Genomic DNA, 14,473 nt, shown 5'->3' with positions numbered 1-14,473 from the left:
AAGTCACTTCTGCTTTCATGGAGATACCTGAAGTCATGTTTTTTGCCTTCCCAGCCTCAGTCTGAGCCTGGCAGGGGCCGCAGACCTTTACTAGGGTCAGAGGACCCTCAGGAAGCAAGGTCAGCTCCAGAGGGTGGGAGGAGGCTTTCGCCTTTATCCTTGGTTTCACTTAACTGTGGTTGGCAACCTTCAGTCTCGAAAGACCATGGTATAAGCCTACAGCACACGGTATTCTCAGGCGGTCTCCCATCCAAGTACTAACCAGGCCTGACCCTGCTTAGCTGTAGGGGGTTCTGGAACGAGACCCCTGAGGGTACCGAGCCATGCCTTTATTTGTCTGGTAAGGATGCTCTGTAGATTTACTGAGTAAAATCCTCAGTGAGCAGAATTATTGATAGAGAAGGTATAAATAGCTCAAACAAGGACCGTGTTTCTTCTTTAAGCTTGGATATCCAGGTATTTATTAAATTTATATTTGTCATGATTTCCAGTGAGAGGTTTAAAGAATATGTATCTTTATGTAGGCTGGATTCAGACATAACAGGAAACCATGGTTTCCCACTGTAGGAATAAACCTAGGAGAGCCGCAGGCTTGCAGCTCCCCCTTCTCAGCTTTCATGAGTGAAAGGAGAAGAATTAAAATTTTTGTCTGAGCTGAATCATAGTTCTGAGTTTGTGTGTGCTTAACCTGTGCACTTGTTCACACTGCAGTTTGGTAAAATGAGCTGGGGTTCATATGGATTAGAACACAGTGCCCCAAATTCACATGTAATTTTTGTTTAGTTCAAACTGAAAGAAAAAGCTTTTGCTCTCTTTATTTTGCCCACAGAAGAAGGGGGAGTTTGTGAGCCTGCAGTTCTCTCAGGCTCATTCATGTAGTGGGAAGCTATGGTTTCCTGTTGCATGTGATTATTACCATAATGTCTATATGTAGTACATTGATCTTCTTTATGTTCATAGAAAGGGATTATGTCATGAACTTAAAAACCTTAACCATATGTTCCAACTGCCTGATGCAAAGTCATAGCATAGCGTTTGTGTGAAATTTTGTAGGAAGTAATCTGTCACTACCTACGCATCAGCAGCCCAAAATATGTTATCAACTTGGAGTTTATCCAAATGATTTTAAAAAGACTCTTGTTTTCATTACTGTAGCTTAGATATGGTGATCATGCACAATTCATCACATCCCAACATGATGGATGGATTTGACAGCAATTACCTTGTTGTAAGGAGTCTCACTGAGCTTCCTGAAGATCTCCTGAGTTTCCTACTTTAGACAGACAAGCAAGGTACATATGTTCATCAAAGCCAGAGAGAGAGAGAGAGAGAGAGAGAGAGAGAGAGAGAGAACAAGTAAAGTAACCAAGAATTAAGGAGAAAACAAAAGGGAAAAGCATCTCATCAACTAGTGTATGATTGCTGATTTTTTTACCAGCTTAGAAACGCACAGAATCTAAAGTCTAAGTGGATGCTTGTGCTAGAGTAGTACAGCTGGGAGCCCTTAGCTTATAAATGGTGAAATAAAACATCAAATGCATTTTAGAAGGGTAAAAAAAGTGTTTTGAAATTCCATGTGCAGTGGGTAGTGTATTTTCACGGATCACAAGTGTTGTTGCTTGTACCTAGTCATGCACACTGCACTTGCACAGATCCATAGTTCAAATAGCACTTGCAGTCCTAATTTGATTGCTTGACCTTGTAACTCCAGTTTGCATTTTGAGAGGTGGGAAGGTGAGACAAGGGACTTTACTTTCTAGATACTACCTAGATTCTGACTGTCACCTCTGTGTATTCCCTAGTGCTGGAAGGAAAAACTAAGCCCTCCACTTGATCCTTACAAAGGAAGCTTACAAAGGAAGATGGTGGAAAGATCTAAAGACCTCTGTTGTGATGCAAACGAATGCCACCAGGGAGGCAATTGTGTGTGCTAGTTTCTGAATGGAATTTTCTGCTGGGAGGGAGGGAGAGGACATCATAGCAGAGCATCTGAGCAAAGATGCCCCCCAGCTAAATGAAATTATCAATTGTCATATGAAAAGAATATCCTAGGAACTCAGCTGTTCAGTCTAATTGGAATGTTGATCCAGAGGCTGCCTCCCACAAGAAGGATTTTTTCCCCTTGTTTTCCACTTGTGTTTGAGGAATCAAATCAGTTATTTTTGTCTGTATTTCCTACCATGAACCTTAAGTCCCACCTGTCTTTTATGGAGGCATTTCCTAGAGCACCTTTATTAGCTGAGAGCCCTGAGTTGCAATAATGCAACTGAAGCTTTTAAGGTAGATTCCTGGCAAAACCCAGTTGCTCACAGAAGTTTCCTGCTCTGAGCTTGTGCTCTTTTCCCCCCAAATCAATTGATTGTTAGGAACTAATCTCAAAGAATAGAATAGTTATATCTTTCTCCGAAGGTGCCTGCTGTCAGAGCTAGATGTTGTCAAACTGGAAATATCCTCTTGGGTACCCTTTTTGCAAAATAAATAAATAAATAATTCTTTTAAGTATTAGAATTCCCAAAACCTCTATCCTGCCTTTTCTGCTGACTTTGTCAGCAGCTTCAGGAAACAGGAACAATGTTTGGCTCTGTGTGAAAAGGCCTAAATCTCAGTTTTGTGTTCTCCTCCTTCCTCAAAACCTGAGTGCCAACTGGGGAGCTGCTTCACATAGTGTCAGATATGATTTGGTGTTATGTCTGAACCAGACTGTCATCCTGGAAGAGCTTGTTGCGGCAACATATTAATGGGAAGCAGTAGTGTGGCTATGGGAGAGGGGTGAGAAGTACTGCAGGCGCCCCAATGCCCGGTGTAAGTGGCCCCTCCCACTCGCTGTTGGAGCCTTTCTGGACAGCAGTGGCAACACATTGCTGGACAACACATTACACTGGGCATTGTGGCGCCTGCAATACTTACTACGCCGTCTCCTTGTAGCTGTGCTGCTGATGGGAATTTGTTACTTTTGCTCTGGAATCATTTTCTGCTCAAAGCAGCATTTACAAGGCAGCTTTTTCGTTTTTCTTTCTTTTTTTCTTCTTCAAGTGTATTTTTAATTTTTTAAAAAGACTGAATACAAGATGCAGGTGGAAGGAGACATGCCTGTAGGACCTTTGCTTGCTATCATGCTTCCAGCCTTGTAAATTGTTGGCAGCTGGCATGATAATGAGTCTATTTCAATATAAATGAGTTTCATGTTATTTCTGCCAGCTTCTGGGCAACTCATGAACTCTTTTTCAGTGCTCAGCAGCAGCTTAAAAAGGGAAGCCAGGGGAGAAGAAGCCGGGGGAAGGATACTTGCGTTAAACAAGATGTTGGCAAACCTTAGAATCCTACAGATGGACACTGTAAACAGAAATGGAAGCTTATTCTGAAGTGTTCCTATTTTTCTCAGTCTTCAAAACCCAAGATAGAGTTGTTTCCTATGAGGAGACAGAGGCATCAATCAATGGCCATTTTGCATAGTTGTCTCTTAGAATATTTTGTTTCCAGCCCAAGTTTTTTAGGTACTGTCTTAATAGACAGCAAGCAGCCTCCATCCCAAAATACAGTTCTCTCTCTGTTTTAAAAAAATGTTATCTAACATGGATTGATTTATCATTACTATGGATTGATATAAGAAAAGCTATATGCATGGTGTTTGCTAATCAGCCTTTGTAAGGAGATAGAACAGTCACTCAGAGAGATACAGAACTGTCAATAGGATAATACCTATTTGACAGCCCAGTCCTAATCTGTGCTGGGACAGGCAGACCGGCTGGCCTGCACTCTATCCATGGCAGGGTTGGTGGTGGCTGTGGCACAACTGAGCGGAAGAGGCTATTTTTCCCCTTATGCGAGCCCTGCCCCAGCCACTGAAATAGGGCTATTCAAATCTCACCAGCTAAATAGCTGGCACAGATCTAAGTAGCCCGGTGTTAGGTCGGGCTGCTTGGGAGGGGGTTAGGATCTGGCCTAAGTGCCACAGACTGGCCCACCCACATGCCTGCCCACTGCCCACTCTTCCTGGCTCAAAATGCCCTCCCCAAACCCCTATGCTGGTAGTCTGCTGCCTCACCTCCAATCTCACCTCCGCTGGGTCTTGATCTGGTGCAAGGAGGGCAGTGTGCAGCAGCCTCCTTGCACCAGCCTCCCTGAGTTGAACTGAGGTGCCTTATAACATTGTTTACAACATTCCTTGGCCAGCACAAGGGACGTGCTGGCCAATTGAGCGCTCTGGATTGCACTCTTAGAAACACAGGAAGCTGTCCCCTACTGATTTAGACCCATGGTTCATCTAGCTTACTTTTGTCACTGACAGGTAATGGTGATCTTGGGCAGTGATTTTCAACCTTTTTCATCTCAGGGTGCACTGACAAGGCACTAAAATTGTCCAGGCACACCATTAGTTTTTTGACAACTGACAAGGTGCACTATGCTGTTGGCAGGGAGCTCACATCCCCCAGTGACCTGACTAATAAATGACCTTGCCCCAAACTCCTGATGAGCAACCCCTTTGTTTTGCCTGGATTCAGTTTATTAGCCCATATCCAGTCCACATGCACTGTCCTTGTGCTTAGGGTCTGCATTGCCTGAGGTAGAGTTGGGCGTCATTGGCATATTGATGACACCACAACTGCAAACCCCTGGATAACCTCTCCCAGTGGTTTTGTTTAGATAGAGTGGAATCTTGATGGTCCCCATAGGCCAAGCTGTCCCCCAGCACCACCTTCTGAGATCTTCTTTCCAGGAAGGAATGGAGCCCCTGAAACACTGTGCTCCCCCCCCATCCAATACATATCTGTCATTCTGTTACTGAGCAACTGAAGTGCCTTGGCCTATTCTGTTAGTTATGTATTTGATTTATGTAATTCCTTTTTCATAGAAGCCAGTAAAACCTGTTCTCAATTACTGCGCTTTTTAATTCAGCTTGTATTCTAATCCTTTGTCAGTACACAGATATTTCAATGAAGTTCTTTCATGCCTTCTTTCTTTGTTACCAAGTTTGGTTCTGTTGGTCTCTCACAGAAATCCATGAAGGACTGTGGAGGATACTTTTAATTTGTCTGTCTAACTCTGCCTTCTATGTTATCCCCATTTAAGCAAGGAAACAGCTGTAGTTCTACATCTGAATTTGTAAGAATATTTTGTTTCCAGTCATATATGCTTGCCTCTAATATAATAATACCCATATGTGCTGCTTTCCCTTTAATGACAAACAGTGGTTACTGCCATAGAATGCTTTAGTCTTATTTTCAGTTACCTTTCCCAACATTTTTTATTGCCCTCATTTCAGAAATGTAATTATTATATGATTAAGTGTTGATATCGTAGTGTCTGTGAATTAAGTGATCAGAGTTGAACGTTATATCCATGTTGGCTAATCCTTTTGTTTCATTTCTCTCTCTCTTTCTCTCTCCTTCCCCACCAGATATTTGGCATATAGTTACAGGATCAGACAAGACAATAATGGAGTCTCTGAGTGGCAGGTGGTGACAGTTTCTGCAGTTCCAGTAACCGTTCATTTTGATCACATTTGCAATTCTGTACATCTAAACTCCACTCTTCTCTCTGAAGAAGTAGTGCTGAATTCCAGTACTGCCTTATAAGGTATGTATGTTGCATGCATTTGTATAGGAGTTTTCTCCTCCCGGAAGCTGCACACCAGGATACAAGCAGCAATCATGATCCTTATATTTACTGAGCAGTATGAAAGAATTGCATAGAATTTCCATCTAGTGGCTACTGATGATATCCTTCCTTCTATCCCTTTTCTTTACTTCTTGCTTTGAATTGCCTGTGTGGCATTTTTATAATGCATTTTATACTTTAATGTGTTTAAAGTAAAGCATCTGGCAATAGACAACTTTAAAATGGAAATATTTTGCTGTAGTGCTTTGTGAAATGTCAAGGATTAAAGTTTATTTTGAAACTCAAGCACCTTGCATTCAATTATAAAAATCAAAGACTGTAGTCCTGTAAGCACCTACCTGGGAGTAACAGCCCAATCATATCCCAGCAGCTCCTCTAGGTTCCCTTCCCCTGGGGAATGCCCAAGCAGTGTCTATTGTCTGCATTGGCTATTTTGCAGGCGCAGATTTGAGAGCCTCCTTGTTGGGCTTTTGGCTTGGCTCCACTGGTCTCACCCCCTCCCAGGCTGGTTCCCCCACGCCCCAGAATGCCCCCCAATCCCCAAGGCCCTCACTGCTGCCCAGAGCTCTTACCGTGCTCCAGGCAGTGTCTGTCCGGTGCTGGGCTCAGCACTGATTGGTGCTGTGCTGGCACTGGCACTTACTCCTTGCTGGGTGTCATGGACATGTTTTTCAGCATGTTTGCAACACCCAGTGCTGGCGCTGAGTGACATTAGGATTGGGCCCCAAAGTCCCATTGGCTTAAGTGGTGGAACAAAGCCTTTTGGGTACTCTAAAACCATAAGTGTAAAGCCACTTTTTAAATTTTTCATTTGAGATTCAGATGTAGAGCTACATTTGCATCCTTGCTTAAATGGAGAATAACACAGAAGGGAAGAAAACAGAGAGAGGCAGGGAAATAAACAACAAGTATCCTACGCAGTCTTCACAGATTGTTGTGCAAGGCCAACTGAGCCAAACTTGGTAACAGAGAAAGAAGGCACTTTATAATGACTAATTCATGAGACTGAAGCCCACGCTATGATTGCTAGCAGTACCTCTATTTGTTTAAATATGAGTCTACCCCAAGCATGTGTAAAGGTAGAGGTGGGAAAGGGTGGAGGACCTCATTTTTCCAGAAAAGAGTTTGAATAGCGCTAATCCTGTTGGAAGCCTGCAGCTTACCTTCCACACCAAGTGGTCCAAGACCACCTGAGGCAGCATTCCAAATTTTGCCCTCCTTATATGATGTGCTAGCTTTTGCTCCTCCCATTTTCCAGTGTTCCAGCTCAGCAGTCTCTTTCCCTCCACATTTTTTGTCCTCTTCTTTTTCTAATCCAGTGGAGAGTGGAAGGAAAAAGAGGAGCAGTGGAAGCAAGCAGGGGGACAGAGATGGGCACTCACTATCGGTCTGCTGCCTGAGGTGTCCTGTTGGCCTCATGGATGGACTGGCCCTGCCCACATCCTCCTTCCCAATGTCCCTTTTTCCACAGCAGAGCTCTGATACTGGAATTTAAACCCATCTCAAGGAAGTGTTGGGGGAAGTAAGTGGTGAGCATAGGGGAGAGTACACTTTTTCTCTTTCACCAACACATCCTTTTTGCTCTCAGCCTGCCCCTCCGCACTACTTATATGTGGTTGGGGCAGGCTCAGGTTCAGACAAATGGATCTGATGCTCTTATGTGTATTTTGAGCCTAAAGTGGAATCTGTTTCAGAAGTTGCCGGTTTTGTTTTTGGAAACAAGGGGGCTTGCTGTTAGTTGAAATTTTCCCCTCTCATTTTCACAGTCTTAAAGCTTCCAGCTGAAAATACAGATCTGATTATAACAACCTCCCACCATAATCTAATTTTAAGTTGACAATCTGTTGTCTTGCAAGGTACTTCATATTTAATGGAAAAGTTAATAAGTTCACAAAATCAAAAACTTTAGCAACTAAAGGCCTAATCCTATCCAACTTTCCAAGTCTATTGTAGCCACAATGGAGCCCCATGGTAAGGGAACACATGTTCCCATACCTTAAAGACCCCAGTGACTGCCCCTCCACCACAAGATGCAGCCCATACCCTATTGGCACAACTGGAAAATTGGATAGGATTGAGCCCTAAATTCGCTAAAATTTTTCATGTTTCTTATATAGTTTCAGGTTTAATTAAGAAAGAAAAGCATTCTGACCAAGAAAGACTTTGTTGTATGAGAAGGACTATTTGGAGAGGAGGGAGAACCCGCATTCTCATCTGGGGAAATTTCATTTGTAGTTAACTTGCTTAAAGTTTTAAATTATCAATGTGATTTTCTGTTTACTGTTTTTATATTGACTTTTTTGTGGTTTTAACTATTTAGTTAGCACTTTGTACTCCCCTGAAAAGATAGGATAAAATATTTCAAACAAAATAATAAATATCTGATATAGTACAGCAGCTAGACCAGCAGTTTTCAACTAGTGTGCCATAGCACATTGGTGTGCCATGAATGGTCCGCAGGTGTGCTGCAGAAGTTTGGGGAAGAGTCATTTATTAATGGTCATTAATCCCGTTGTCATTTATTTACCCCGTTGGGGGAGGTGAGCCCCCCTCCAGCAGTGTGGTGTGCCTTGTCAAGTGTAAAAAAAGGATGTTGTCCCTTGATAATTCTAGCATCTTGTCAGTGTGCCATGAGATGAAGAAGGTAGAAGATAATAGGGTTAGACTATATGCTCAGAAATCTATACATTCAACTGAAGTATTTGGGGATAACGGTAATTGGAATAAGATAAGACATCCAGATTGCTTTGAACATCTCAAAATGCCATACTAAAATATTTAAGGGCCCAATCAGTGGGCCTCCAGCACTGGCTCTGGATGTTGTAAGCGTGCCGTAAAGCATGTTTACGGCATCCTGTGAAGAGGGAGCACTGGTGCTGAGCCCGCACCAGTTGGCGCTGGGCCCAGTGCTGCACGGAGGATGCTGCAGAAGCGCCCAGAGGTACGTTTCACCACTAGGTGGTAGTGCAGGTTTTCGGGGCGATGGGAGGCATTTGGGAATGGGGGAGGGCTGGGTAGGTAGAGCAACTGGCCCGGGAGGGGAGTGAGACCAGCGAAGCCCTGATCTGCTGGATCCTATCCTCCGTGTTGGGCTGAAAAGCACAACACGGATGTTCTTTCATCTGTGCCAACAAAATAGCCAGTGCAGACTTGGCATTGCGGGGCCTGGGGCTTTCCTCAGGGGAAGGGGGTGAAAGTCTGCATCAGCAGATGGTCTGCTTAAATCAGAAAACACCAACAGATTCATTTTTTCATTAAATCAAAATTTTGATTTTGTTTGCTAAAACTTGCCCATTCACTTCTCTGTTGGTATTCTCTGAGATGGTGATATTGAGAGTGAAGAGCCATTATCAGTTGTGGTAGCAAATGCATTACTCTTTACAGGAAAGCACTTTTCTTCTACTCCTTGCCCCTGCCCCCTACTCCAGCTATAGATGACTCTTAGGTTACTTGTTTAGGGGAAAGCTTTTTAAATTTTGCATGATCATGTCCATTATTTATGCTTTGTGTAGGGTTCATTGCCTTTGCTGAATGGGCAAATTGCATCCATTTGCTTTAGTCATTGGGCATGTTGCTGCATGCCTAGGGAGTGAGTTTCTGTATACCTAGTGGGTCTAAAATTAGCAGCTTTTTAAAGTTATAAGTCTCTGTGCTCATTCTTCTCCAATGGACACAAAATAGTGATATTGCTTTCCTGAGTTTGATCCATCAGGACACAGATCTTTCAAGCTCTAGAGGACTTTAGGTATATGAAGATTTGGCTAGGCACTATTTTTGTTGGTAATGGAAAACCTTTTAGTTGGTATTCCCATGACTTATCGTAATAAAGCCCTCTGAAGGAAGTATATGGGACCTGCTAAGTAGCCAAATTCAAAAGCCCTTTAGTTGAAGAATACAAAATAATATGGAACCTAAGTAGGTAGGATGGGTTAGTACTCTTGATACCAGTATACCGATACTCTCAGGTCCTGCTGACAATAGTTGAGTGTTTTCTGGAAAATAAGTTTCCTTCTTTTTACAATAAATTGGTTGAATTGTCCTGGGTTGTGTGTTATCTGCACCTCCATAAATTTATGTTGTTGTTACTGGTTCCTAACATATCAGTGAATCAGGGAAATGCACTTACCTGCACATGGCTATGCAATGGCTGCCATCTCCTTCTTCTTCAGCAGGGAAGCAAAGTATCTTTGCAGCCAGATGCCTGAGACAGAAGTGGAGCAACAGTCTACCATCTCTTGCACCCAGTTATAGGATGCCTTCTTTCCCAGCTGATGGAAAAGAAGAAGGCAGAAAGTGTAGCAGCAAAAGAGAGAGGCAAAAATGACAATGTTATCATTCAATGCTAGAGACCAATGATAATATAAAGCATCTCAAATGATAATATAAAGCATCTGAAACATAATATAAAGTTCACACACTGTGAGCCGTGGATTCCCGGGGTGCCATGGAAACCAGTCAGAGAATCTGTGAAATCCTCATGAAAAACTTTCAGCTCTATACAATGTATTGTATAGGATTATAGTCCTAATAGGGAGCCGTGGCCAGTAGTCCAGTAGGTCAAGGGAGCCACCAGTTGAGAAGGTTTGGGAACCACTGATATAGAGAAAGCTAACAGCATATATGGTGCTGTGAGCTCCCCTTCCTCTATTATGCCTATTATGCTTGTGCTAGCAAGTGGGAGGGACAAGAAAGATACAGAAAAGCATGATAGCTCTTCTCTGATCACCAAAAATTGTCCTTAACAAATTTTCTGGCTTTTGCTATTTCACCAGGTATTGTCCACAGATTTTCAAGCATGTTTTTTAACTACAAGGGCAAGAACTTGCTTTTTAAACAAAAACATTGAGGTTTGTTTTTTTTAAAGCTGAGTTTTGCGACCGATACAACATTCAGTAATATTAAAATAGTTGTAGTCCTTGGTAAATTCTTGGGCAAGTTCTGCCTACTGTATGGAAATATATTCCATAACATTGTGAAAAAATGAATTAGCCAGTTCAACTCATTATTTTCCCTTTATCTCGGTTACCCTGCATAGGTTTTATTCAGTTCAAATTTCCTAGGTCAATTTATGAATTACTATTAGTATTGTTGGATTTAGCTGTTTCTGTGTGTGTGTGTGGGGGGGGGGGAGTTTTGCAAGTTCATTGCCCAGCAGCTGCCTTGAATACAGAAATATATCAAATTATAGTTGGTGCTATCAGAAAAACTTCCAAGGGGTAGACTAGAATTTTTTTTAAAAGGCCGAGGGGGGTGGAGGTGGAGAAGAACCACTGTTTTTTATAATATAGTTCAAGTGTATTGAATATTGCCTTTGCAACACTGAGTTTTCCTGTTTTGCAGACATTCAAACCATGGGAAACGCAGAGAGTCAAAATGTAGAACATCAGTTTTATGGAGAAAAACATGCCAGTCTAGGACGAAAACATACATCACGCTCACTTCGCCTTTCGAACAAAGCATCTCGACGGACCAGACATGCTTCCTCAGGAAAAATTATTCACAGGAACTCAGAAGTAAGCACACGATCCAGCAGTACTCCCAGCATCCCCCAGTCATTGGCAGAGAATGGTCTGGAGCCTTTTACTCAAGAAAACAACATGGAGGATTTTGGCCCCATCTGGGTGGACAGAATGGATATGGGCTTAAGGCCAGTTTCTTACCATACTGATTCTTCTATCACTCCCAGTGTGGATAGCAGCACAGTTCTCATGGCAGCCTCAGTACAAAGCATGCCAAATTCAGAAGAAGGCAGACTTTATGGGGATGAGTCAACATATCTGGCTGAAGGAAGAAACAGGCAGCATTCATGCTCAACAAATGGGGGCAATTTCTTGGAGCCCATGAACTTCAAGAAAAAACGTTCAAAATCTGCAGATATCTGGCGGGAGGACAGTTTGGAATTTTCTCTTTCTGATCTTAGTCAAGAACATTTGACAAGCAATGAGGAAATCCTAGGCTCTGGTGAGGAAAAAGATGTTGAGGAGACTCAAGGGAGAGAAGCCAGCAATAGTTGTCAGCCATTGGTCACCTGCCAGCGTGCCAATTCTATGAGTGACCTGTATCCTCCCAAAAACTCAAGTGCTACGATAAATGGTGGCCCACGAAACACTCTAGGAGGTTACTGTCGGAATTTGGTGTCTCATATCCCAGATATTGAGAACCACAAAATGTCACCAGCCACACTGGAGAATGTTCCTTCTTACAGCAACTACAATACACTCCCCTGCAGGAAATCTCATTGCCTCTCTGAAGGAATCACTCACCCCAAAATGAGCCATAGCAACAGTATGCATGGCAGACGAGCAAAAACGACTCAGGTAAAGACCAGTGTCTTGTTTCAAATTTCAAAAATGCTCCAAACGCCCTGGTAATGTGTCACAAATCTGCTGATCTTTATTCAGATTCCTTATTTGGTAGCTCTAGGTATGCCTTGTTTATCTACATATCTTTATTTCTAACATAGAAGCAGTACAGTCAGAATTGAGGGCTTTTTGATGCTATTAAATCACCTGGTAGCCAGAGTTTGAAGGTATCTTTGTCATTCTATGTGCAACCTTTTTTGAGAGCAGCACTTATATTCTTAAAATACTAAGCAGCGCATGGGTTGTTTTTCACAGGAAATACACCTAGCATGGTTTTTAAGGGTGTATTTGCATGAATAAAAAGGTCCATATAGCATGGGTGGTAAAACATTAACATTGTATGCATAACCATCAGCTTAGTTATAATGGGTTTATTGTCAGTGGTGATGGACTATCTGTGATATTAATGCTTACAAATGCAGAAAATGTTATTACTAATGATGGAAGGAGAAAATAACTACTTGGGCCTGCCCAAAACAGGCCACCTAGCTACCAGAGACAGTTGCTGTGATTGACTTTGCAACAGTGCTATTTCAACACTCCTTCCTCCCTGTTTTTGACCTCCCATTGCTTCTTTTTTGCTCTGCTTTAATCAAGTTCCTGCTTCACCCTTGTCACTTTCTCTTGACTACAACTGCAGCAGTGATATGTCACTCTGGCCCTCAGTCTGCAATTGTTATGGTTGTTTCTGGACCAGAAGATGAGACCTTACTTGATACTGTTCCTTTTGTCCAAATGGAACATTATTATGCATTTAGACCTCTGTTCCCCTTCAGCTTTAATGGCATGACTGTCTAGTCAAATAGTTGCTTTCCCCACCAAACATTAACCCCAACTTGGATGATCAAAACTTTTTTTGTTTTGCAGATACTGTATATAGACGCCTGACTCACAAATGTCTTTGATTTGAATTCTTCTGCTCAGAGCACAACATGCGTTAATAGACAAATATAAGCTGACTGCTCTGACAGTATAATTAAAGTTAATTAAAACCAGGGAGGCTTTGCAACAAGTTTTAGTTGTCATATCAAGAAATAGAGCTGTAGTTCTCTTCAGGTTTTAATATAAAAAGGAGAAACATATATTTTTCTTATTGCCCTTTACTTTGACCCTTAACAGTGTGATCCTGTGCATATCTACTGAGAAGTAAGACATCTTAAATTCAATGGGACTTAATCGCAAGGAAGTGTGTATCGTATTGCAAACTGTGTTGGTTTTTTGTAACACTTTATTGAAAAAAATGTTAGAGCGTTGGGCTGGTGCAGCTCCCTAACACCGGCCTGGGAGTGTCACAAACATGCTGTAAGGCACGTCTGCGATGACTTGGGAGCCCACCAGATTCAATGGTGCAGGGGGTAAGGAAGTGCTGGCCTGGGAAGACTGATGCAGGAGTTTGGGCAGAGTCAGAAGAGGATGTAACTGGGGCATTTTGGGGCAGCGGGGAGTGTGGGCAGGCAGGCAGGGCCCTGGAAGGGGGTGGGACACGCTTCCGGCACTTAGGCCGTATCCTAAACCTCCTACTGAGCAGCCAGGCCTTACACTGGGCTGCTTAAATCTTTGCCAGCAATTTAGCTGGTACAGATCCAAGTAGCCCCATTGAGGTGGCTGGGGCATTCCTCGGGGTGAGGAGACGTGAGTCCACCTTACTCTGAGTTGCACCAGGTCCACATCAAACCCTTCGCTGGATGCAGTGCAGGCCAGGTGGCCTGCCTGTTCCAGCACAGGTTAGGATTGGGCTGTTATTACATTGTAAAACAAGAATATATATTTTCTCATTAGTACCATCATGGGCTTAGCAGTGTGCAGAATAGAAACTGCGTGACCTTTCTGGGCCAGTTTTAAATATCATCGTTTCTTGTCTTATTTTGTAGCTATTGATGATTGTTTTGAACCATTTGCTGTTTACTTGACTGAGCTGCTCTGCATGTCACACTGTTCTGTGCTACATTTCAGTATAATCATAAGTGGGATATGAGCCAGGGCAGGAATGAAACTGATCACACATTCACAAAATGTATGCTTGACACACTGCTAGTACTCTTGAAACATTTTTGTGATTAATAGTGTGCTGTACAGCATTCATCATGGAGGAATCATGCAGCTACTGTTATTGTATAAGCTAGCTATAAATGTCCTGCAGTTTTCTGTATTTGCCCTCTGTGAACATCTGATGTGAAATGTAGCCAGCAGAATGAAATGGAATAATCTAAGAAAAAGCCTGAACAAATAGGTCAAGGCTAGCGCTAGACAGTATGCTTCAGTGACTACCCAGAGTTTACTGCATGTTCCATTTTAGTACACATGTAGCAGAAAATACGGATCATGTCTTGTGACCCAGAAAAAGAAAGCATTTCATATGGGGATAGGGTAGAGGGGTGATAGACCAGCAGACTTGCATCCTGATGCTGACATAGTCTTTTGTCAACCCACCATTCTTTTTAAGTGGAATTAGATCTGGCACTGTGAACTAGACATCTTACCGGATTCTGCCC

The 14,473-nt window shown here is 42.6% G+C and overlaps 1 protein-coding gene across 1 annotated transcript in view; it reads left to right on the top strand.

Moving 5' to 3' along the window:
• The window catches only part of TIAM1 (TIAM Rac1 associated GEF 1), a 139,079-nt gene that overhangs the window by 30,197 nt on the left and 94,409 nt on the right, over positions 1–14,473 (top strand). The window contains exons 2-3 of the mRNA XM_066621633.1: positions 5,399–5,577; positions 10,960–11,936. Of these exons, the coding sequence (XP_066477730.1) occupies positions 10,971–11,936 (966 nt within the window). The 5' untranslated portion in view covers positions 5,399–5,577; positions 10,960–10,970. The remainder of the gene's footprint in view (positions 1–5,398; positions 5,578–10,959; positions 11,937–14,473) is intronic.

The sequence above is a fragment of the Tiliqua scincoides genome, chromosome 3, assembly GCF_035046505.1.
Source record: "Tiliqua scincoides isolate rTilSci1 chromosome 3, rTilSci1.hap2, whole genome shotgun sequence".
NCBI classification, from domain to species: Eukaryota; Metazoa; Chordata; class Lepidosauria; order Squamata; family Scincidae; genus Tiliqua; species Tiliqua scincoides.
This window is presented reverse-complemented; position numbering and strand designations above follow the sequence as displayed.